Genomic DNA, 25936 nt, shown 5'->3' on the forward strand with positions numbered 1-25936 from the left:
AATAAGCTCCCATTAGGGGGACACAGCCATGACTTACAAAAAGGATTTTGTCTCGTCACAATAAGCTCCCATTAGGGGGACACAGCCATGACTTACAAAAAGGATTTTGTCTCGTCACAATAAGCTCCCATTAGGGGGACACAGCCATGACTTACAAAAAGGATTTTGTCTCGTCACAATAAGCTCCCATTAGGGGGACACAGCCATGACTTACAAAAAGGATTTTGTCTCGTCACAATAAGCTCCCATTAGGGGGACACAGCCATGACTTACAAAAAGGATTTTGTCTCGTCACAATAAGCTCCCATTAGGGGGACACAGCCATGACTTACAAAAAGGATTTTGTCTCGTCACAATAAGCTCCCATTAGGGGGACACAGCCATGACTTACAAAAAGGATTTTGTCTCGTCACAATAAGCTCCAATTAGGGGACACAGCCATGACTTACAAAAAGGATTTTGTCTCGTCACAATAAGCTCCCATTAGGGGGACACAGCCATGACTTACAAAAAGGATTTTGTCTCGTCACAATAAGCTCCCATTAGGGGGACACAGCCATGACTTACAAAAAGGATTTTGTCTCGTCACAATAAGCTCCCATTAGGGGGACACAGCCATGACTTACAAAAAGGATTTTGTCTCGTCACAATAAGCTCCCATTAGGGGGACACAGCCATGACTTACAAAAAGTGGTGGAAGAAACAAACAAGAGTGTCTTAATCAATAACACATATGATTTAACAATGTTTACGAACGCAACACGGAATAAAGGAACAGTGACTATTGGTACAGTAGCATGTCTTCCTGGAAGAAAGATGTACTATGCAAAGTATTCACTTCAGGGGGCTGAATCATTTTGCACGCCCAATTTTTCAGTTTTTGATTTGTTAAACAAGTTTGAAATATCCAATAAATGTCGTTCCACTTCATGATTGTGTCCCACTTGTTGTTGATTCTTCACAAAAAAAATACAGTTTTATATCTTTATGTTTGAAGCCTGAAATGTGGCAAAAGGTCGCAAAGTTCAAGGGGGCCGAATACTTTCGCAAGGCACTGTATTATTTGTTGTTATAATGTGTGTACTCTTACCATACACAGATGGTCTAATTAACTGTACTTAAATCTGGGCAATAGTTGGGCAAAGATGAATAAAACGACATAATAGCACAAATTCAGACAACATTTTTTTAATACAAAGTCAACATATCTACATACACAGTGGTTTTTAACCAATCATTGTTTCAGTTAGAAGTAACAGTTTGAAAGCGATAGCACTTGGCCCTCATACAAAGAAAAACTATTTTGATTGAGCTTAGGTTTTTTATCTTTTTGTTGGCTGTTGTACGTATAGGTTCTATTATTTTATAGTAATTTTTCTCTTTTGTTAATTTCAAAACCTCGGTTGAACATTCCAGTAGATTTGGCTGCTATTGTTGTCAAAAGTCTGGTATCTTAACATGAAGTCAAAGAGTAGCACATCGCACAAACTTCCAAAGATGTCCAGTCTTGTTTTTTGTCATTGGCCCTTAACCAGTCTTTGAATTCAGTCATAAAAAAGTCCTAATTTCAAGATAATTTCAAGATTTGTTCATATGAAAAAGTCTGCGATTCCCACTTGAAAAGGATATGCTGGAAATGTCTTTGTTGTTTCGTCTTCCTTCGTCCTAGTCTTTGCATCACACGGCTCCTTCTCATTCAGTCCTGACTCATTCTGCATCCCGTAACAAAACATAAAAATAATAATAAGAATGAACACAGTATGGTACTAGGTTCTTACAGTATAATGAACCCTCTTACATCATGTCATGATTCAGGGTCAGTGGTAGTGTACTGTAGTACTTTGCCCTTAATGGCTGTGTCATCGCACTATGACCAGTTGCTAAGTAGTAGAGAAAATCTCTTGTTTCTCTCTATGACTGCCAATGGACAATCCACTTCTTGGCTTTTTAGGCAGTTGGGAACTAGAGCACTTCTCCTTTTTTGGGGATGGAAAGATAGAGCTTTTGTTTTGGAAAGGAATAGTCCTTTGGTTACCGTTTCCCAGCCCTGTTCACTTTGGGGCCAGAGAGCAGGCGCCATTTTGATTGCAAGAAACCTGTGCTGAGGCAAAAGTTATGGGTCGTCATTGACCTCTCTTAACAGAGAGGGAGGGGACTTAAGAACAGAGAGCAGAGTGGACTACAAATGTTACAAAGGGAGAAAGTACACTTTACACTGTGAACTTTGCAATAAGCAGAACCTTATCTTTGCAGTTCAGTATTTGATCTGAAGTAAGAGAGCGTTGAGAGTTAAATCAAACAAATACATATAATCTATATGTTTGTTTATTTACAGGTGTTATATTCTGGATTATAGTTGATATCTAACAAATGGATGATCGTGTTGTGTCTGAAAAGAAAAAGAAAAAGAAAGAGGAGGAAATGATGGACTTCTGAGAAAGAGGGAGATGACGGTCTGTACATGGTCAAAAAGTACAGCACCTTTAGTCTGGCAAATTCAGCAAAATGGGTTAGACCTTTCCTCCAATTGAATGCTTTGTAGACTATTTCATCTACTACATATGAAAATAATACTCAAACAAATACATGACTATTGTTAGCTAATGATAATAGTAATTTCAACAACAATTAAAAAGACACCATCTCCTTATCGGCACAGGTCTACCAAGTGGTAGGATTTAAAAAGGGTTGCAGGAGCGGCGCCCGGGCCAGACACCTCCGCTAATTGTTTCCAGAGAAACACACAATATTTCCCAAGGTTAAGTTCATGGCTACAAAACAAATCCATCAGCATTTTACATGAGCAAAATGAAAGTTTATGGTAAAAAATACCTACAAATAAGAAACAGAAAAAAATATGTTTGTATACATCTTTATATTCTTCATTTAAATATATATGAATGTGTGATATATATATATATATATGCACACATCCACAAGTTATACATAACATTTCTATAGTGAAAAAATATAATGTCTTTTAACATAATATGAACATATAAGCCTACATTTTTTTCCTGCTAATTTAAAAAAATGTGATACAATATCTCTGTTAAAAAACCGAAACAAAAAATAAAAAAATTGAAAGTAAGCTATGTAAAGTAAAATAACAATAGTCATCAATAACACAACATTCATGTTTCCATAATGTTACAATAACAATAAGGCTTTTTTTGGAAATAAGAAAGACTACAAACAGTTCCGTTCATCACTCTGTTAGTGTACATACCAATCCCAAAACCTTCCCAGAATCCATCGTAAAAGCATACTCCTGGGTATACCAAAGCACAGACCTCTGAGAAAAAATACAATTGCGGGCTTTGAGGGCTTGTTTTTGTCAGACACGTGTACATGGTGGGTAGAATCGGACCTGCTATTGTTTAGATTGTTTAGATTTCAAGTTTTGTGATGTGCAAGTCATTTTTATCGTGGACATAACTTTCACATCATCCACAGTGGCCCTTGGCCAGTCATCCACAATGGCCTGTGGCCAGTCATCCACAGTGGCCTGTGGCCAGTCATCCACAGTGGCCTGTGGCCAGTCATCCACAGTGGCCTGTGGCCAGTCATCCACAGTGGCCCGTGGCCAGTCATCCACAGTGGCCTGTGGCCAGTCATCCACAGTGGCCTGTGGCCAGTCATCCACAGTGGCCTGTGGCCAGTCATCCACAGTGGCCTGTGGCCAGTCATCCACAGTGGCCTTTGGCCAGTCATCCACAGTGGCCTTTGGCCAGTCATCCACAGTGGCCTTTGGCCAGTCATCCACAGTGGCCTTTGGCCAGTCATCTACAGTGGCCTTTGACCACTCATCCACAGTGGCCTTTGGCCAGTCATCCACAGTGGCCTTTGGCCAATAGGTGGAAGAGAAAAGACAGGAACCTTTCTCTGGGTTATCAACTCAGTTCCTCACAACCACTGTCCTTCCACTGTTAGTAGAGAGCTAGTCTCTCTCTTTAAGTCAAGCTTGGGACATGAATGTCGTGTGAGACAGTGAGTCCAGAGGAGGCCGAGAGGAGTTGATGGGGGAGGGAGGGAGGGGGGGGGCATGTGGATGCACTTTCAGTTTCAGTCGCATGGGTGCAAACTGACACCAGACCAGGCACCTCCATTGTCATCCCATACCACAGTCACACTTACAGCATACAGGAGAATAAGCAGCATGTTTAGTATTGACAGAAAACCCCCAGAAATACAAGTAATTGTAAGACAAAATTAACAAATGATTACAATGGGTTGTTGGTCACTGTACAAGTTTGCAAAGAGAGCTCAGTTGCCACCATTCACCATGCCAAGTTCTCCTGTGGTGATTCCACTCGGTCAATATGTTGGGCCCTGCACCAGTAAAAACTAGTCCTGAACGAAGAGTGACAGTAAAAAGTCAAGGGACTTCATTGTCATTCATCTGGTCTTGCAAGAGTGGTCTCTTTTCACCCAGTTTCCATGGTGACTGAGGCTAAGAGAACTATGTCAGTGGTTACTGTATAAACATGTTGGGGTTTGTCCTCAAGAAGCTCCACACGTCAAGTGATGGAGAAACGGAAACGGTAAGTTGATTGAATCGGCATTATCCACCGCTGGCAGACACTATATGACACCTTCATCACTTTCCCCCGGAATATTCTGTACTGCAGAAGCTCCTCTTAGCCCAAAGAGTTGAAGGGTTATAGGGCTGCCCTTTGTACGAGATGATGGACATGTTGGGAGTTGAGCTTCTAAGGTTGAAACAGAACTATGGGCAGTAGAAGTTATCTTGCTTAGAGAGAAGGATGAGTGTGGTAGGGGGTCCCGAATGGAGGTCGACTTCTGTTGCCAGTACCTTACTGTTAACTCAGTGTGTTTGTCTCATCAGAGGTGTCTGACATTTTGGGGACAATCATCTGTGTTTCACAGGCAACCACAGTTTTCCATCAGAAGTGTTTATAAACACTGTGAACCTCTGTCCTTACATGGTAGAAACGGTGCTTCCCCATTTAAAGCTACATCCACTCCACCATTTTCTCCGTTTTTCCCAGTTGGTTTTTTCCTTCATTCACTGTTGTATTGTTTGTAACGTAGTTAATTTTTAATAGATGTCCACGAAATGTTTACATTGTCCACCTCCACATCTGAACACTTGAGGTAAGGTTAGCAGTCCAACACTTTAATTATTCCCACCCCACAGCTTGAGCCACCACTTTTGGTTCCTTTCTTCAGAGTGAGGGCGTCAATTAGTTCTGCTGATGGAGTCATTTACGGTTTCCTCACCGACATCAAAGTCCATTGGGTCCAATTGGAATTGCACTATTGTTGACTTTAAAAAAAATAAAAAATAATAATCTACAATTCGTTTGCTATTCTGTTGGTTGAATTTAGTTTTCTGGCTGCTGTTGTTGTTTTCATTTCTATGGCTCAGGAGACTGTTGAGGGGGACATAGGATTTGGGGGACGAGATGGATTCTTACGTTGCATAGTGATCAAAGCTTCCTAGGTACTCCAGACCCGCCTGGTAGCAAAACTGATATTCATCCTGCATAGACAAAATAAACAACATTCAACATTAATTTTGTTCAGCAGCGAACAGGAGATACTTCACTTAAACAATAAGGCATGAGGGGTTGTGGTATATGGTAAATATACCACGGCTAACGGCTGTTCTCAGATACAGACCTTAGCCGTGGTATATTGGCCAGATACCACAAACCCCCTACGTGCCTTATTTCTATTACAAACTGGTTACCAACGTAATTAGAACAGTATAAAGAAATGTTTTGTCATCACCGTGGTATACGGTCTGATATACCACGGCTGTCAGCTAATCAGCATTCAGGGTTCCAACCACCCAATTTATAATATTCAATATAATACTACAAGCCGAACTTAGCAGCAGCTCTAAGACTTACAGACAGTATCAATGCTACAAAAAACTACAATATCCATGAGAACCTGTGGGTTCGGAGTGACCCCTCACCTCTGTCTGGACCATGGCCGGCCTCTGTGTCCGCAGCATCTTGACCGTCTGAAAGATGTCTACCACGCCTTCATAGCGCATCCTCTCCAGCACAATGCTGAGTGTGGTGAAGACACCGGTCCGGCCAACCCCCGCACTGGAAACACACACAGACACACAGATCTCAGGGGATATGCTGGGATATTGAAACATTTCCAATTCACACATGCATATTAATACACACTTGTTCATGTGTGAAATGTAACCAATATAAGAACCCACCAAATTATTATTATGATGATTATTATCATCAGTATAACAGATGAAGTCCAACAATAATGCAAACAGCTCTATAAGGCGTCCATTTTGAAAGTTGTTATTTCTCCTGTCCCTAGATACCAGTCATCAAGGTTGTTATTTCTCCTGTCCTCAGATACCAGTCATCAAGGTTGTTATTTCTCCTGTCCCTAGATACCAGTCATCAAGGTTGTTATTTCTCCTGTCCTCAGATACCAGTCATCAAGGTTGTTATTTCTCCTGTCCTCAGATACCAGTCATCAAGGTTGTTATTTCTCCTGTTCTCAGATACTACTCATCAAGGTTGTTATTTCTCCTGTTCTCAGATACCAGTCATCAAGGTTGTTATTTCTCCTGTCCCTAGATACCAGTCATCAAGGTTGTTATTTCTCCTGTCCTCAGATACCAGTCATCAAGGTTGTTATTTCTCCTGTTCTCAGATACCAGTCATCAAGGTTGTTATTTCTCCTGTTCTCAGATACCAGTCATCAAGGTTGTTATTTCTCCTGTCCCTAGATACCAGTCATCAAGGTTGTTATTTCTCCTGTCCCTAGATACCAGTCATCAAGGTTGTTATTTCTCCTGTTCTCAGATACCAGTCATCAAGGTTGTTATTTCTCCTGTTCTCAGATACCAGTCATCAAGGTTGTTATTTCTCCTGTCCTCAGATACCAGTCATCAAGGTTGTTATTTCTCCTGTCCTCAGATACCAGTCATCAAGGTTGTTATTTCTCCTGTCCTCAGATACCAGTCATCAAGGTTGTTATTTCTCCTGTCCTCAGATACCAGTCATCAAGGTTGTTATTTCTCCTGTCCTCAGATACCAGTCATCAAGGTTGTTATTTCTCCTGTCCTCAGATACCAGTCATCAAGGTTGTTATTTCTCCTGTCCTCAGATACCAGTCATCAAGGTTGTTATTTCTCCTGTCCTCAGATACCAGTCATCAAGGTTGTTATTTCTCCTGTTCTCAGATACCAGTCATCAAGGTTGTTATTTCTCCTGTCCTCAGATACCAGTCATCAAGGTTGTTATTTCTCCTGTCCTCAGATACCAGTCATCAAGGTTGTTATTTCTCCTGTCCCTAGATACCAGTCATCAAGGTTGTTATTTCTCCTGTCCTCAGATACCAGTCATCATGGTTGTTATTTCTCCTGTCCTCAGATACCAGTCATCAAGGTTGTTATTTCTCCTGTCCTCAGATACCAGTCATCAAGGTTGTTATTTCTCCTGTCCTCAGATACCAGTCATCAAGGTTGTTATTTCTCCTGTCCCTAGATACCAGTCATCAAGGTTGTTATTTCTCCTGTCCCTAGATACCAGTCATCAAGGTTGTTATTTCTCCTGTCCTCAGATACCAGTCATCAAGGTTGTTATTTCTCCTGTCCTCAGATACCAGTCATCAAGGTTGTTATTTCTCCTGTCCCTAGATACCAGTCATCAAGGTTGTTATTTCTCCTGTTCTCAGATACCAGTCATCAAGGTTGTTATTTCTCCTGTTCTCAGATACCAGTCATCAAGGTTGTTATTTCTCCTGTTCTCAGATACCAGTCATCAAGGTTGTTATTTCTCCTGTCCTCAGATACCAGTCATCAAGGTTGTTATTTCTCCTGTCCCTAGATACCAGTCATCAAGGTTGTTATTTCTCCTGTCCCTAGATACCAGTCATCAAGGTTGTTATTTCTCCTGTCCCTAGATACCAGTCATCAAGGTTGTTATTTCTCCTGTCCCTAGATACCAGTCATCAAGGTTGTTATTTCTCCTGTCCCTAGATACCAGTCATTAAGGTTGTTATTTCTCCTGTCCCTAGATACCAGTCATCAAGGTTGTTATTTCTCCTGTCCCTAGATACCAGTCATCAAGGTTGTTATTTCTCCTGTCCCTAGATACCAGTCATCAAGGTTGTTATTTCTCCTGTCCCTAGATACCAGTCATCAAGGTTGTTATTTCTCCTGTTCTCAGATACCAGTCATCAAGGTTGTTATTTCTCCTGTCCTCAGATACCAGTCATCAAGGTTGTTATTTCTCCTGTCCCTAGATACCAGTCATCAAGGTTGTTATTTCTCCTGTCCTCAGATACCAGTCATCAAGGTTGTTATTTCTCCTGTCCCTAGATACCAGTCATCAAGGTTGTTATTTCTCCTGTTCTCAGATACCAGTCATCAAGGTTGTTATTTCTCCTGTCCCTAGATACCAGTCATCAAGGTTGTTATTTCTCCTGTTCTCAGATACCAGTCATCAAGGTTGTTATTTCTCCTGTCCTCAGATACCAGTCATCAAGGTTGTTATTTCTCCTGTCCTGTCACGAGTTCGACCGAGGGTGTTTCCCCTTCCCAGGCGGGTGGAGCTCGGCGGTCGTCGTCACTGGCCTATTAGCTGCCACGGATTGTTTTTCCTCCCCCTCCTTGTATGTTTAGTGGTAGCACCTGTTTATGTTAATTAGTTTGTCTTTATTAGACCGCCGGCCTGCCTGGTTGTTGTGCGGGATTATTTCATTGTAGCCTTCGGCTCTGTTTTAAAGGTACGTGTTAGTGCCTGGTCGTTTATTTTTCCATTGTATTTTTTGATTCCCTGTGTTTTGGGAACGTAACTTTTGTGAGCACCCTGTGGTGCGTTGGTGCTATTAAAAGACGCACAGCATTGAACTCTGTCTCCTGCATTTGGCTTCACACCCACGACACCCGGAGCATTACATCTCCTCAGATACCAGTCATCAAGGTTGTTATTTCTCCTGTCCTCAGATACCAGTCATCATGGTTGTTATTTCTCCTGTCCTCAGATACCAGTCATCATGGTTGTTATTTCTCCTGTCCTCAGATACCAGTCATCATGGTTGTTATTTCTCCTGTCCTCAGATACCAGTCATCAAGGTTGTTATTTCTCCTGTCCTCAGATACCAGTCATCAAGGTTGTTATTTCTCCTGTCCTCAGATACCAGTCATCATGGTTGTTATTTCTCCTGTCCTCAGATACCAGTCATCATGGTTGTTATTTCTCCTGTCCTCAGATACCAGTCATCAAGGTTGTTATTTCTCCTGTCCTCAGATACCAGTCATCATGGTTGTTATTTCTCCTGTCCTCAGATACCAGTCATCAAGGTTGTTATTTCTCCTGTCCTCAGATACCAGTCATCAAGGTTGTTATTTCTCCTGTCCTCAGATACCAGTCATCAAGGTTGTTATTTCTCCTGTCCTCAGATACCAGTCATCAAGGTTGTTATTTCTCCTGTCCTCAGATACCAGTCATCAAGGTTGTTATTTCTCCTGTCCCTAGATACCAGTCATCAAGGTTGTTATTTCTCCTGTCCTCAGATACCAGTCATCAAGGTTGTTATTTCTCCTGTCCTCAGATACCAGTCATCAAGGTTGTTATTTCTCCTGTTCTCAGATACCAGTCATCAAGGTTGTTATTTCTCCTGTCCTCAGATACCAGTCATCAAGGTTGTTATTTCTCCTGTCCTCAGATACCAGTCATCAAGGTTGTTATTTCTCCTGTTCTCAGATACCAGTCATCAAGGTTGTTATTTCTCCTGTTCTCAGATACCAGTCATCAAGGTTGTTATTTCTCCTGTCCTCAGATACCAGTCATCAAGGTTGTTATTTCTCCTGTCCTCAGATACCAGTCATCAAGGTTGTTATTTCTCCTGTTCTCAGATACCAGTCATCAAGGTTGTTATTTCTCCTGTCCTCAGATACCAGTCATCAAGGTTGTTATTTCTCCTGTCCTCAGATACCAGTCATCAAGGTTGTTATTTCTCCTGTCCTCAGATACCAGTCATCATGTGCCGTCGCTACACGGTTTAACACCAGACTCTAAGCTGATCATGTCAGAGGTAATATTGATGTGATGCATGTACACAATTGACTTTGATGCCTGCCCACACACCGACACAACACAAAATGAACACACGCGTGCATGAACGTACACAATCTCGAACCCACATGAACGCACACACACACAAACTCCACCTCATTAAGTCCCCATTGCAAACCTTTCTCTGTAACAGTCCCCAGAAATAGGGTGAGTCTTAAGTTTGATCCTGAAATTCTTGAGGGCTGTCTCTGTAAGCTGCTTTGGTGTGAAATGACTTCCCCTTCACCAATGGAACAATAATTGATATGACAGCAGATCTGTATTTTCATCCTACCCACCCCATGACGGTTTCTGACTGGAGATAGAAGAGGAGAAGACAGGGGTTGCGAAAGTCGGTAGTGGACTGGAGTTGAAAGGTCACCAATGATAACCCCCCCCCCAAAATGGAACTAAGGACAAAGAGTTGAGCATCCCTATAGAGTCCGTGCTTCCTCGCCTTCTTGTGTCACCACAAAGTCTGTCCCCATTCAGTCCTCTCAACAACTGTTCCACCACGCCCCACTGCTATCCCTCCATCCCTCTAACCCCATCCACACCAATCCTATCCTCCCCTGCAGTGTGGTGAAAGCTCTTCCCTGGGAGCTGGTCACAGCTTGTCACAGGGTGTTTTGGACTAGATGGGGTACAGCTTTTCTCAGAATAAATGTTTTCGTAGCAGGTTAGGAGAACTAACACAGCAGGTTAGGAAAATTAGGTTAAGGTTAGAAAAAGAGTTTGGGTTAGCTAAAATCCTCAACTTTTGACACTAATTTGACATAAGCTCGTCTCCATCTAAATAGACAGACTTTAAATCTGACAGATGTGGAAAGCAGTGCTGAATGAGAGGAAGGAGAGAGAGAGGGAGAAAGAGGGAGAGACAGAGAGACAGAGAGAGAGAGAGAGAGAGAGAGAGACACGGGAAGTGCAAGGGACTGAGACAATATATGGAGGGATGAGAGATAGAGGGGGATGGAAACCAAAGCAAGAGAGAAAGTGAGAGAGAAAGAAAGAATGTACTACCATCTTTAGATATGACACGGTGCGAGTAGGTGGAAAGAGACTGAAATACACACTGACTGACTGTAGCAGAGCCCAGCTCTCAGTACTGGGCTTCCGGAGCTTTCCAAGAACTATCAATGGAGGGTGGGAGCATCCCTAACTCCTTCCCAATTTCCCAACATGCATTGTGACAGAAGAGAGACAATTCCCGAGGTGTTTGAGTACTGCAATAACTCTTTGCATCCCAAATGACACCCTGTGTCAATTTTTGATCAGAGACATAGTTCCAAGATGGCGTAGCAGTAAGTCGTCCTGTCGTATCGTCTCTCTGTAAATATCGTCTCTTTTTCGTTTTAGATATTTTTCTTCGCATATCTTTAAAAACATTTTGCTAAACCTAAGCTTCCAAATACTATCGTGCAACCCGCCTCACCCAATGTAGCTACTTTTCCTAAAGTATTTATATTTACTTCGGAACCGGAACCCCTCAACTGAAGCTTGCCAGCTAACCACCAGCTATGCTATCGGTCTTCAGCTAACCGGTCATCAGCTAACCTTTAGCTCGGAAAGCTCTCGCCAGTTCGAACAACGCGACGCTAACCAGAGCATAACGGACCTATTTATTTTTTTATCCCCAGATTCCCACCGCAAACGGAACATTTTTCAGCTGGATCTTCACAACTAGCTATCGAGCTAAACCGCAACCCTGGTTGATTACTCCTGGCTAGCGTTTCCACCCACGTAGCTTGAAGCTAGCCCGGCCAGAGCTCCTGTGCTCCTAGCATACTCCTGGGCTACAATACCCGGACCCACAACCGGTCTATCGATGTCACTGCATGAAGAGGAATAAACAGACTCACCCCATCGCGACGTCCTCCAAAGGCTAACTCTCTAGCCCTCGCTATCTCCTTGCTTGCTAATTCGGCATGCTAACTGCTAGCTTGTTTAGCCCAGGTCCGCTAACTACTACCTTGTTTACCCCGGCCTGCTAATCTGTTAGCTTGTTAGCACAGGCCTGCTAACCGTCTGCATCGCCGCGTCCCAAACACGCAGTGGCCCATATGTATTTTCTATCTCTTCCCGATTTAAAAAAATGTGTTTATACCTTCCGGAAACCTGCCTCACCCAATGTGATACGGAATCGCTATTATTTTTAATTTTTAGAACACACTCAAGAACCTCCAGAAGCTAACCAGCTAACTAGCTACAAGCTATTTAGTCATTGTTAGTTTTTTAACCTGGATAACACTCGCCAGTCCAGCCCCCCCTGCCCCATCCACCGCTGCCCCTGGACTCTGATCACTTGGCTACATAGCTGATGCACGCTGGACTGTCCATTAATCACGGTACTCCATTCTGCTTGTTTGTTTTATCTGTCGGCCCCGTTGCCTAGTCAATGCCATTTTACCTGCTGTTGTTATCCTAGCTGATTAGCTGTTGTCTCACCCACTGTTTTAGCTAGCTTTCCCAATTCAACACCTGTGATTACTGTATGCCTCGCTGTATGTCTCTCTCAAATGTCAATATGCCTTGTATACTGTTGCTCAGGTTAGTTATCAGGTTAGTTATATTATTATTATTGTTTTAGTTCACAATGGAGCCCCTAGTCCCACTCCTCATACCCCTGATAGCTCCTATGTCCCACCTCCCACATATGCGGTGACCTCACCCATTACAACCAGCATGTCCAGAGATAAAACCTCTCTCATCATCACCCAGTGCCTGGGCTTACCTCCGCCGTACCCGCACCCCACCATACCCCTGTCTGCGCATTATGCCCTGAATATATTCTACCATGCCCAGAAACCTGCTCCTCTTATTCTCTGTCCCCAACGCTCTAGGCGACCAGTTTTGATAGCCTTTAGCCGCACCCTCATACTACTCCTTCTCTGTTCCGCGGGTGATGTGGAGGTAAACCCAGGCCCTGCATGTCCCCAGGTACCCTCATTTGTTGACTTCTGTGATCAAAAAAGCCTTGGTTTCATGCATGTCAACATCAGAAGCCTCCTCCCTAAGTTTGTTTTACTCACTGCTTTAGCACACTCTGCTAACCCTGATGTCCTTGCCGTGTCTGAATCCTGGCTCAGGAAGGCCACCAAAAATTCAGAGATTTCCATACCCAACTATAACATCTTCCGTCAAGATAGAGCTGCCAAAGGGGGAGGAGTTGCAGTCTGCTGCAGAGATAGCCTGCAAAGTAATGTCATACTTTCCAGGTCCATACCCAAACAGTTCGAACTACTAATTCTGAAAATTACTCTCTCCAGAAATAAGTCTCTCACTGTTGCCGCCTGCTACCGTCCCCCCTCAGCTCCCAGCTGTGCCCTAGACACCATTTGTGAATTGATCGCCCGCCATCTAGCTTCAGAGTTTGTTCTGTTAGGTGACCTAAACTGGGATATGCTTAACACCCCGGCAGTCCTACAATCTAAGCTAGATGCCCTCAGTCTCACACAAATCATCAAGGAACCCACCAGGTACAACCCTAACTCTGTAAGCAAGGGCACCCTCATAGACGTCATCCTGACCAACTGGCCCTCCAAATACACCACCGCTGTCTTCAACCAGGATCTCAGCGACCACTGCCTCATTGCCTGTATCCGCTACGGTGCCACAGTCAAACGACCTCCCCTCATCACTGTCAAACGCTCCCTAAAACACTTCAGGCCTTTCTAATCGACCTGGCCCGGGTATCCTGGAAGGACATTGACCTCATCCCGTCAGTTGAGGATGCCTGGTCATTCTTTAAAAGTAACTTCCTCACCATTTTAGATAAGCATGCTCCGTTCAAAAAATGCAGAACCAAGAACAGATACAGCCCTTGGTTCACTCCAGACCTGACTGCCCTCGACCAGCACAAAAACATCCTGTGGCGGACTGCAATAGCATCGAACAGTCCCCGCGATATGCAACTGTTCAGGGAAGTCAGGAACCAATACACACAGTCAGTCAGGAATGCTAAGGCCAGCTTCTTCAGGCAGAAGTTTGCATCCTGTAGCTCCAACTCCAAAAAGTTCTGGGACACTGTGAAGTACATGGAGAACAAGAGCACCTCCTCCCAGCTGCCCACTGCACTGAGGCTAGGGAACACGGTCACCACCGACAAATCCATGATTATCGAAAACTTCAACAAGCATTTCTCAACGGCTGGCCATGCCTTCCGCCTGGCTACTCCAACCTCGGCCAACAGCTCCGGCCCAACCGCAGCTCCTCGCCCAAGCCTCTCCAGGTTCTCCTTTACCCAAATCCAGATAACAGATGTTCTGAAAGAGCTGCAAAACCTGGACCCGTATAAATCAGCTGGGCTTGACAATCTGGACCCTCTATTTCTGAAACTATCCGCCGCCATTGTCGCAACCCCTATTACCAGCCTGTTCAACCTCTCTTTCATATCGTCTGAGATCCCCAAGGATTGGAAAGCTGCTGCAGTCATCCCCCTCTTCAAAGGGGGAGACACCCTGGACCCAAACTGTTACAGACCTATATCCATTCTGCCCTGCCTATCTAAGGTCTTCGAAAGCCAAGTCAACAAACAGGTCACTGACCATCTTGAATCCCACCGTACCTTCTCCGCTAAGGAATTTGGTTTCCGAGCCGGTCACGGGTGCACCTCAGCCACACTCAAGCTACTAAACGACATCATAACCGCCATCGATAAAAGACAGTACTGTGCAGCCGTCTTCATCGACCTTGCCAAGGCTTTCGACTCTGTCAATCACCAGATTCTTATCGGCAGACTCAGTAGCCTCGGTTTTTCGGATGACTGCCTTGCCTGGTTCACCAATTACTTTGCAGACAGAGTTCAGTGTGTCAAATCGGAGGGCATGCTGTCCGGTCCTCTGGCAGTCTCTATGGGGGTGCCACAGGGTTCAATTCTCGGGCCGACTCTTTTCTCTGTATATATCAATGATGTTGCTCTTGCTGCGGGTGATTCCCTGATCCACCTCTATGCAGACGACACCATTCTATATACTTTCGGCCCGTCATTGGACACTGTGCTATCTAACCTCCAAACGAGCTTCAATGCCATACAACACTCCTTCTGTGGCCTCCAACTGCTCTTAAACGCTAGTAAAACCAAATGCATGCTTTTCAACCGATCGCTGCCTGCACCCGCATGCCCGACTAGCATCACCACACTGGATGGTTCCGACCTTGAATATGTGGACACCTATAAGTACCTAGGTGTCTGGCTAGACTGCAAACTCTCCTTCCAGACCCATATCAAACATCTCTAATCGAAAATCAAATCAAGAGTCGGCTTTCTATTCCGCAACAAAGCCTCCTTCACTCACGCTGCCAAGCTTACCCTAGTAAAACTGACTATCCTACCGATCCTCGACTTCGGCGATGTCATCTACAAAATTGCTTCCAACACTCTACTCAGCAAACTGGATGCAGTTTATCACAGTGCCATCCGTTTTGTCACTAAAGCACCTTATACTACCCACCACTGCGACTTGTATGCTCTAGTCGGCTGGCCCTCACTACATATTCGTCGCCAGACCCACTGGCTCCAGGTCATCTACAAGGCCATGCTAGGTAAAGCTCCGCCTTATCTCAGTTCACTGGTCACGATGGCAACACCCATCCGTAGCACGCGCTCCAGCAGGTGTATCTCACTGATCATCCCTAAAGCCAACACCTCATTCGGCCGCCTTTCGTTCCAGTACTCTGCTGCCTGTGACTGGAACGAACTGCAAAAATCGCTGAAGTTGGAGACTTTTATCTCCCTCACCAACTTCAAACATCAGCTATCTGAGCAGCTAACCGATCGCTGCAGCTGTACATAATCTATTGGTAAATAGCCCACCCATTTTCACCTACCTCATCCCCATACTGTTTTTATTTATTTACTTTTCTGCTCTTTTGCACACCAATATCTCTACCTGTACATGATCATCTGATCATTTATCACTCCAGTGTTAATCTGCAATATTGTAATTATTCGCCTACCTCCTCATGCCTTTTGCACACATTGTATATAGACTCCCCTTTTTTTCTACTGTGTTATTGACTTGTTACTTGTTTACTCATTTACATTTACATTTAAGTCATTTAGCAGACGCTCTTATCCAGAGCGACTTGTGTAACTCTGTGTTGTCTGTTCATACTGCTATGCTTTATCTTGGCCAGGTCGCAGTTGCAAATGAGAACTTGTTCTCAACTAGCCTACCTGGTTAAATAAAGGTGTTCTCAACTAGCCTACCTGGTTAAATAAAGGTGTTCTCAACTAGCCTACCTGGTTAAATAAAGGTGTTCTCAACTAGCCTACCTGGTTAAATAAAGGTGTTCTCAACTAGTCTACATGGTTAAATAAAGGTGTTCTCAACTAGCCTACATGGTTAAATAAAGGTGTTCTCAACTAGCCTACATGGTTAAATAAAGGTGTTCTCAACTAGCCTACATGGTTAAATAAAGGTGTTCTCAACTAGCCTACATGGTTAAATAAAGGTGTTCTCAACTAGCCTACATGGTTAAATAAAGGTGTTCTCAACTAGCCTACATGGTTAAATAAATGTGTTCTCAACTAGCCTACATGGTTAAATAAAGGTGTTCTCAACTAGTCTACATGGTTAAATAAAGGTGTTCTCAACTAGCCTACATGGTTAAATAAATGTGTTCTCAACTAGCCTACATGGTTAAATAAAGGTGTTCTCAACTAGCCTACCTGGTTAAATAAAGGTGTTCTCAACTAGCCTACATGGTTAAATAAAGGTGTTCTCAACTAGCCTACATGGTTAAATAAAGGTGTTCTCAACTAGCCTACATGGTTAAATAAAGGTGAAATAAAATAAGTAAATAAAAATATGGGCCCTAGTCAAAAGTAGTGCACTATATAGGGTACTGGATGCAGACAGTGTCTCAAAGACATGCTTCCTCCAGTCTCGCATTAGCTGTGCATCTTCTAGTAGGCTGCTGGGATCTGTCTGTCTGTCTATCTGTCTGTCTGTCTGTCTGTCTGTCTGTCTGTCTGTCTGTCTGTCTGTCTGTCTGTCTGTCTGTCTGTCTGTCTGTCTGTCTGTCTGTCTGTCTGTCTGTCTGTCTGTCTGTCTGTCTGTCTGTCTGTCTGTCTGTCTGTCTGTCTGTCTGTCTGTCTGTCTGTCTGTCGAGAATAACAACTCTGCCTTACTGCAGCTTCCTTAAACACAGCCTTCTCTCTCAATCTCTTGTGGGCAGACTACGTAAACATAAATGGTGCTGTTGATCTGTGATTATACAACAGGATGCGTGAGATAATGAGCAGCAGTAGATTCAGGGTTTTTCCTCACTGATTATTTGGACAAATTCTCGATTTTTCATCTTTTGAATTTCAGAAGGGGAGAGGACATTTGGCCCGCAACTATCTCAACAATTACGGAATACATTTGTTAACCGAGATGACCGAGCTCTTAAAGGTTATAGTCAATGACTGGTGTCATCATAACAATGTCCATATAGGTAGATCTGGTGTTTGGTTAGCCTGGTCTAAGATCTGTTAATGCAACCATAGGAGTTGGCTATACAGCACAAACAGATCTGGGAACAGGATAGTGTTTGGTGACTTTGCAAAGGAAAAAGGATGCAAAGTGGACTTCTTCTGTTGAACCAAATGGCTTCCTCTTTACAAATACCAGGAGTCTGCCTCTCTGAGTGATCAATTAGAGAGAGAGAGAGATATGATGTCTATGGAGGATATTTAAGACCTGCACGGTGGGGGGCTGGTTGTAATCCCTTTAACATTCTGGGAGCTGGATGCCTACACACTCTTACCCAGATCTACACACACACACAAAAGATCCTCACCTGCAGTGGACAGAGATGGGTCCGTCCTGGCCAAACTGCTCCTTGGTTTTGTGCACCTGGCCTATGAAGTCTATGAAGCCTTCTCCTGACTTGGGTACCCCCTGCTCCGGCCAATCAGTGAACTGGAACTGACGAACTGTCCTGGACTGCCCGTCCTGAGTGAGTGGAAGGAGAGGGAAAAGAATGGATGGAAAGAGGAAGAGAGAGGTAAGGGAGGAGGACGGATGACAATAGAAGAAGAGAGAGGGGTGGGATGAGAGAGGTAAGGGAGGAGGACGGATGACAATAGAAGAAGAGAGAGGGGTGGGATGAGAGAGGTAAGGGGGGAGGACAGATGACAACAGAAGAAGAGAGAGGGGTGGGGTGAGAGAGGTAAGGGAGGACAGATGACAACAGAATAAGAGAGAGGGGTGGGATGAGAGATGTAAGGGAGGACAGATGACAACAGAAGAAGAGACAGGGGTGGGTCAGTAAAAGCCAACATTGAGAAACAATAACTGTTTCATTCCACACACCATGGAGAGAAACTGACGTGAGGTCAGCGAACCACCAGGTCACAATCTGTGTCTGATAGACCGCTCAACAACAACAAGCCCAGTTCAACTTCACACTCATACAACACAACAATGACCTGTCTCCTCTGAACATCCATCTGTCAGGCTATCACTACTGTCTCCTCTGAACATCCATCTGTCAGGCTATCACTACTGTCTCCTCTGACATCCATCTGTCAGGCTATCACTACTGTCTCCTCTGAACATCCATCTGTCAGGCTATCACTACTGTCTCCTCTGAACATCCATCTGTCAGGCTATCACTACTGTCTCCTCTGAACATCCATCGGTCAGGCTATCACTACTGTCTCCTCTGAACATCCATCTGTCAGGCTATCACTACTGTCTCCTCTGAACATCCATCTGTCAGGCTATCACTACTGTCTCCTCTGACATCCATCTGTCAGGCTATCACTACTGTCTCCTCTGAACATCCATCTGTCAGGCTATCACTACTGTCTCCTCTGAACATCCATCTGTCAGGCTATCACTACTGTCCTCTGAACATCCATCTGTCAGATATCACTACTGTCTCCTCTGAACATCCATCTGTCAGGCTATCACTACTGTCTCCACTGAACATCCATCTGTCAGGCTATCACTACTGTCTCCACTGAACATCCATCTGTCAGGCTATCACTACTGTCTCCACTGAACATCCATCTGTCAGGCTATCACTACTGTCTCCTCTGAACATCCATCTGTCAGGCTATCACTACTGTCTCCTCTGAACATCCATCTGTCAGGCTATCACTACTGTCTCCTCTGAACATCCATCTGTCAGATATCACTACTGTCTCCTCTGAACATCCATCTGTCAGGCTATCACTACTGTCTCCCCTGACATCCATCTGTCAGGCTATCACTACTGTCTCCTCTGACATCCATCTGTCAGGCTATCACTACTGTCTCCTCTGAACATCCATCTGTCAGGCTATCACTACTGTCTCCTCTGACATCCATCTGTCAGGCTATCACTACTGTCTCCTCTGAACATCCATCTGTCAGGCTATCACTACTGTCTCCTCTGAACATCCATCTGTCAGGCTATCACTACTGTCTCCTCTGACATCCATCTGTCAGGCTATCACTACTGTCTCCTCTGAACATCCATCTGTCAGATATCACTACTGTCTCCTCTGAACATCCATCTGTCAGGCTATCACTACTGTCTCCTCTGACATCCATCTGTCAGGCTATCACTACTGTCTCCTCTGAACATCCATCTGTCAGGCTATCACTACTGTCTCCTCTGAACATCCATCTGTCAGGCTATCACTACTGTCTCCTCTGAACATCCATCTGTCAGGCTATCACTACTGTCTCCTCTGACATCCATCTGTCAGGCTATCACTACTGTCTCCTCTGAACATCCATCTGTCAGGCTATCACTACTGTCTCCTCTGAACATCCATCTGTCAGGCTATCACTACTGTCTCCTCTGACATCCATCTGTCAGGCTATCACTACTGTCTCCTCTGAACATCCATCTGTCAGGCTATCACTACTGTCTCCTCTGAACATCCATCTGTCAGGCTATCACTACTGTCTCCTCTGACATCCATCTGTCAGGCTATCACTACTGTCTCCTCTGAACATCCATCTGTCAGATATCACTACTGTCTCCTCTGAACATCCATCTGTCAGGCTATCACTACTGTCTCCACTGAACATCCATCTGTCAGGCTATCACTACTGTCTCCACTGAACATCCATCTGTCAGGCTATCACTACTGTCTCCTCTGAACATCCATCTGTCAGGCTATCACTACTGTCTCCTCTGAACATCCATCTGTCAGGCTATCACTACTGTCTCCTCTGAACATCCATCTGTCAGGCTATCACTACTGTCTCCTCTGACATCCATCTGTCAGGCTATCACTACTGTCTCCTCTGAACATCCATCTGTCAGGCTATCACTACTGTCTCCTCTGAACATCCATCTGTCAGGCTATCACTACTGTCTCCCCTGACATACATCTGTCAGATATCACTATTCTCAAACTCTCTGACAGTCTTTCCTTTCTCTCACTCCCTCAGTCTCTCTTTCTCGCTCCCTCCTTGTCCCTCTTTCTCTCTCTCTCTCTCTCTCTCTCTCCCCCGTCTCTCTCTTTCTCTCCCTCACTCTCTTAATCCATTTTAGCTTGTAGTTTTTGCCGAAGAATAAGTCCCGGTTAGAGGAAATCAATAGGGAGTCTGGCGTGGCAAGCGTATTCTTCTGGACACCGTGTTAAATGAGGTAATCCTGGACAGAGGACAGATCGATGGAGCAAGCTGACAGATGGATCGAAGGAGGAGGAGGGATACGGGTGGGGGGAGTGAATTGGAGGGTGGCCACCCACATCGGTGAAGACTGGATTTCTTGAGAAAATGTCTTAATTTGAATCTCTGCTAAAGGATAGTCAATTATAGTGGTGTCTTAATCTCAGTAGTCCACCGGGAGGGAAGGAAGATGATCTCTGAATTAGATTTTGGAAGGAGAGGCTGAGGCTGAAGAGAAGACACAGCACCCCAAAGCAATACTCAAACATTCCCTAGTCCCTAGCCTTGTCTCCTTTCCTTCGGTGAACATTGATAATTGAACCAAGTGGATAAGCTTCAACTTGACTATTTATACCTTGAAAGTGATTTCAGGTCCACGATCAGGAAAGAAAGGATAGGTAAGTAGAGGAGGCTACATCCTAAACTGTGCCAAAACATTCCCTAGTCTCCAGCCTCGTCTCCTTTCTCTCTCCCCTCTCTCTTCACTCTTTCTCTCTCTCTACTCTCTCTCTTCCCTTTCTCGCTCTCTCCTCCTCGTCTGCCTCTCTCTCTTCCTTCGGGCATCTCTGATTACAGGTCCTTTCATTGCTTGAGGGGAGCTTAGGCGTTCGGCCCATAATTAACACAGTCTAGAACCACTGCTGCCACCGTTCCAGTTCACCCTTCACAGACACTCCTTACTGTAGCATGGTGCTGAGGGCTAGACCAGGTTCAGACCAACATGAGCCCTCCTTACTGTAGCATGGTGCTGAGGGCTAGACCAGGTTCAGACCAACATGACCCCTCCTTACTGTAGCATGGTGCTGAGGGCTAGGCCAGGTTCAGACCAACATGACCCCTCCTTACTGTAGCATGGTGCTGAGGGCTAGACCAGGTTCAGACCAACATGAGCCCTCCTTACTGTAGCATGGGGCTGAGGGCTAGGCCAGGTTCAGACCAACATGAGCCCTCCTTACTGTAGCATGGGGCTGAGGGCTAGACCAGGTTCAGACCAACATGACCCCTCCTTACTGTAGCATGGGGCTGAGGGCTAGGCCAGGTTCAGACCAACATGAGCCCTCCTTACTGTAGCATGGGGCTGAGGGCTAGGCCAGGTTCAGACCAACGTGACCCCTCCTTACTGTAGCATGGTGCTGAGGGCTCGGCCAGGTTCAGACCAACATGACCCCTCCTTACTGTAGCATGGTGCTGAGGGCTAGACCAGGTTCAGACCAACATGACCCCTCCTTACTGTAGCATGGTGCTGAGGGCTAGACCAGGTTCAGACCAACATGACCCCTCCTTACTGTAGCATGGTGCTGAGGGCTAGGCCAGGTTCAGACCAACATGACCCCTCCTTACTGTAGCATGGTGCTGAGGGCTAGACCAGGTCCAGACCAACATGAGCCCTCCTTACTGTAGCATGGTGCTGAGGGCTAGGCCAGGTTCAGACCAACATGACCCCTCCTTACTGTAGCATGGTGCTGAGGGCTAGGCCAGGTTCAGACCAACATGACCCCTACTTACTGTAGCATGGTGCTGAGGGCTAGGCCAAGTTCAGACCAACATGAGCCCTCCTTACTGTAGCATGGGGCTGAGGGCTAGGCCAGGTTCAGACCAACATGAGCCCTCCTTACTGTAGCATGGTGCTGAGGGCTAGACCAGGTTCAGACCAACATGAGCCCTCCTTACTGTAACATGGTGCTGAGGGCTAGACCAGGTTCAGACCAACATGAGCCCTCCTTACTGTAGCATGGTGCTGAGGGCTAGACCAGGTTCAGACCAACATGAGCCCTCCTTACTGTAGCATGGTGCTGAGGGCTCGGCCAGGTTCAGACCAACATGAGCCCTCCTTACTGTAGCATGGTGCTGAGGGCTAGACCAGGTTCAGACCAACATGACCCCTCCTTACTGTAGCATGGTGCTGAGGGCTAGACCAGGTTCAGACCAACATGAGCCCTCCTTACTGTAGCATGGTGCTGAGGGCTAGGCCAGGTTCAGACCAACATGAGCCCTCCTTACTGTAGCATGGTGCTGAGGGCTAGACCAGGTTCAGACCAACATGAGCCCTCCTTACTGTAGCATGGTGCTGAGGGCTAGGCCAGGTTCAGACCAACATGACCCCTCCTTACTGTAGCATGGTGCTGAGGGCTAGACCAAGTTCAGACCAACATGACCCCTCCTTACTGTAGCATGGTGCTGAGGGCTAGGCCAGGTTCAGACCAACATGACCCCTCCTTACTGTAGCATGGTGCTGAGGGCTAGACCAAGTTCAGACCAACATGACCCCTCCTTACTGTAGCATGGGGCTGAGGGCTAGGCCAGGTTCAGACCAACATGAGCCCTCCTTACTGTAGCATGGGGCTGAGGGCTAGGCCAGGTTCAGACCAACATGAGCCCTCCTTACTGTAGCATGGTGCTGAGGGCTAGGCCAGGTTCAGACCAACATGAGCCCTCCTTACTGTAGCATGGTGCTGAGGGCTAGGCCAGGTTCAGACCAACATGAGCCCTCCTTACTGTAGCATGGGGCTGAGGGCTAGGCCAGGTTCAGACCAACATGAGCCCTCCTTACTGTAGCATGGTGCTGAGGGCTAGACCAGGTTCAGACCAACATGACCCCTCCTTACTGTAGCATGGTGCTGAGGGCTAGGCCAGGTTCAGACCAACATGACCCCTCCTTACTGTAGCATGGTGCTGAGGGCTAGGCCAGGTTCAGACCAACATGACCCCTCCTTACTGTAGCATGGTGCTGAGGGCTAGGCCAAGTTCAGACCAACATGAGCCCTCCTTACTGTAGCATGGGGCTGAGGGCTAGGCCAGGTTCAGACCAACATGAGCCCTCCTTACTGTAGCATGGTGCTGAGGGCTAGACCAGGTTCAGACCAACATGAGCCCTCCTTACTGTAGCATGGTGCTGAGGGCTAGACCAGGTTCAGACCAACATGAGCCCTCCTTACTGTAGCATGGTGCTGAGGGCTCGGCCAGGTTCAGACCAACATGAGCCCTCCTTACTGTAGCATGGTGCTGAGGGCTAGACCAGGTTCAGACCAACATGACCCCTCCTTACTGTAGCATGGTGCTGAGGGCTAGACCAGGTTCAGACCAACATGAGCCCTCCTTACTGTAGCATGGTGCTGAGGGCTAGACCAGGTTCAGACCAACATGAGCCCTCCTTACTGTAGCATGGTGCTGAGGGCTAGGCCAGGTTCAGACCAACATGACCCCTCCTTACTGTAGCATGGTGCTGAGGGCTAGGCCAGGTTCAGACCAACATGACCCCTCCTTACTGTAGCATGGTGCTGAGGGCTAGACCAAGTTCAGACCAACATGAGCCCTCCTTACTGTAGCATGGGGCTGAGGGCTAGGCCAGGTTCAGACCAACATGAGCCCTCCTTACTGTAGCATGGTGCTGAGGGCTAGACCAGGTTCAGACCAACATGAGCCCTCCTTACTGTAGCTTGGTGCTGAGGGCTAGACCAGGTTCAGACCAACATGAGCCCTCCTTACTGTAGCATGGGGCTGAGGGCTAGGCCAAGTTCAGACCAACATGAGCCCTCCTTACTGTGTGTGTGTGTGAGTTTAAGGGGAGGGTATACTCTCTGTGTGTATGGGAGTAGCATGGGGCTGAGGGCTAGACCAGGTTCAGACCAACATGAGCCCTCCTTACTAGCCGCCATGCTGGCTCAAGCAGCAATCCAACATGTGCGCAAGTCCCAGGTAGGCCAGTGTTCTGCAGTACAGTTAACTCTACATTTAGACACAAAATGGCCGCTGTCTATAATATACAATGGGCCTTGGTGCTTAGACAGACCACGGGTAATCATACTATCATAGAAATGGTTGTGGTACTATGTTCATCCTTCAAAAAACGTAGGTATTGGGTTAATGGATAAAAATACCTTACGCTGTATGCCCCTAATAACACTTATACAACGTATATAAAACGTTTATACAGCGTTTCGATAAAGAGGATATTCGTCAGGTGAAAACTCTCACGTGATCTAAACATTGGCTGAGGCTAGTAACTGGAAGGTTGCAAGTTCAAATCCCCGAGCTGACAAGGTGCAAATCTGTTGTTCTGCCCCTGAACAGGCAGTTAACCCACTGTTCCTTGGCCGTCAAATAGGAATTTGTTCCCAACTGACTTGCCTAGTTAAATAAAGGTGAGAAAAAAAATGGGAAAAAAAATAATTAAAAGGCGTCTGTGACCATCTCCAAACTCATCCCTCAGGTGTTCACCAAAACAGTGGCAGGGTGCCTGCTTTGTAGTTGTTTGAAGAGCGGATTGCCCCATTAAACGTGGTATAAAGAGCAATCATACTATCGCCCGCATGACACCTACCCCATCAGCACTGTATAGTCATGTGATGGAGAAAAATGGCCACAATCAGTTTGGCTTCCTCCAGCCTCACTGATGATACAGGTGAAAGGTTAAATGGAGCATGTGATAGGCATAAACAGTAGGAGCCATTCTAAGAGGCAGAGAGACACGAATAGAAATAGAATGAGTCATCTCTAAGGACAGCAGTCAAACACACACACGCACGCACGCACACACACACACACACACACACAAACAAACACACACGGACCTACACATGGATGGGCACGCACGCACGCACGCACGCACGCACGCACGCACGCACGCACGCACGCACGCACGCACGCACGCACGCACACACACACACACACACACACACACACACACACACACACACACACACACACACACACACACACACACACACGGATGGACGCACGCACGTACAAACACACACATACTCACCCTTGCATCGGTGACTTTGAACTCTCGGAGGATGTACTGGGGCATGTTGTACTCAGCCATGGGGTCCACCACAAAGTACTGGTACCTGGCCGAACGCTCAGCGGGCCAGTACTGATGACACTTTTCCTGTGGACACAGAGAGAGAGAGAGTGAGACACCCAGATATGGGGTGAGGGGGTGAGGACAGGACAGGAGAGAGGGAGAAGAGAGGAGAGGAGGGAGACATGAGAGAGGGAGACAGGAGAGGAGGGAGACATGAGAGAGGTAGACAGGAGAGGGAGAAGAGATGAGAGGAGGGAGACAGGAAAGAAAGACAGGATAGGAAGGAAACAGGAGAGGAGAGAGAGAGAGAGAGAGACTCCCTACCCTGCCCATCTCTCGGAGTTTGGTGAGCATGACTACAATAGTGGAGTTGTTCTCCCACATCATCCTCCAGAAGTCCTCTGTGGTCTCTGCCAATGGGCCCTGCGTTGCAATGTAGGCCTTCTGTTGCCTGG

General features: G+C 45.9%; 1 protein-coding gene across 22 annotated transcripts in view; it reads right to left on the bottom strand.

Moving 5' to 3' along the window:
- Nucleotides 1-1172: 1172 nt before the first annotated feature.
- Nucleotides 1173-25936, bottom strand: part of ptprsa (protein tyrosine phosphatase receptor type Sa) — a 449805-nt gene continuing 425041 nt past the window's right edge. For 12 of the 22 annotated variants that reach the window (XM_046301062.1, XM_046301171.1, XM_046301161.1 and 9 more), the window contains 6 exons: nucleotides 25806-25932; nucleotides 25440-25565; nucleotides 17859-18013; nucleotides 5948-6083; nucleotides 5442-5506; nucleotides 1173-1712 (listed from right to left, as the gene is read on the bottom strand). In XM_046301062.1, coding sequence (XP_046157018.1) covers nucleotides 1697-1712; nucleotides 5442-5506; nucleotides 5948-6083; nucleotides 17859-18013; nucleotides 25440-25565; nucleotides 25806-25932 — 625 coding nt within the window. In that variant the 3' untranslated portion in view covers nucleotides 1173-1696. Of the gene's footprint in view, nucleotides 5507-5947; nucleotides 6084-17858; nucleotides 18014-25439; nucleotides 25566-25805; nucleotides 25933-25936 lie in introns of all 22 variants that reach the window. The other 10 variants (XM_046301129.1, XM_046301119.1, XM_046301210.1 and 7 more) reach the window with 1 other exon arrangement.

Source organism: Oncorhynchus gorbuscha, linkage group LG02 (assembly GCF_021184085.1).
Source record: "Oncorhynchus gorbuscha isolate QuinsamMale2020 ecotype Even-year linkage group LG02, OgorEven_v1.0, whole genome shotgun sequence".
NCBI lineage: Eukaryota > Metazoa > Chordata > Actinopteri > Salmoniformes > Salmonidae > Oncorhynchus > Oncorhynchus gorbuscha.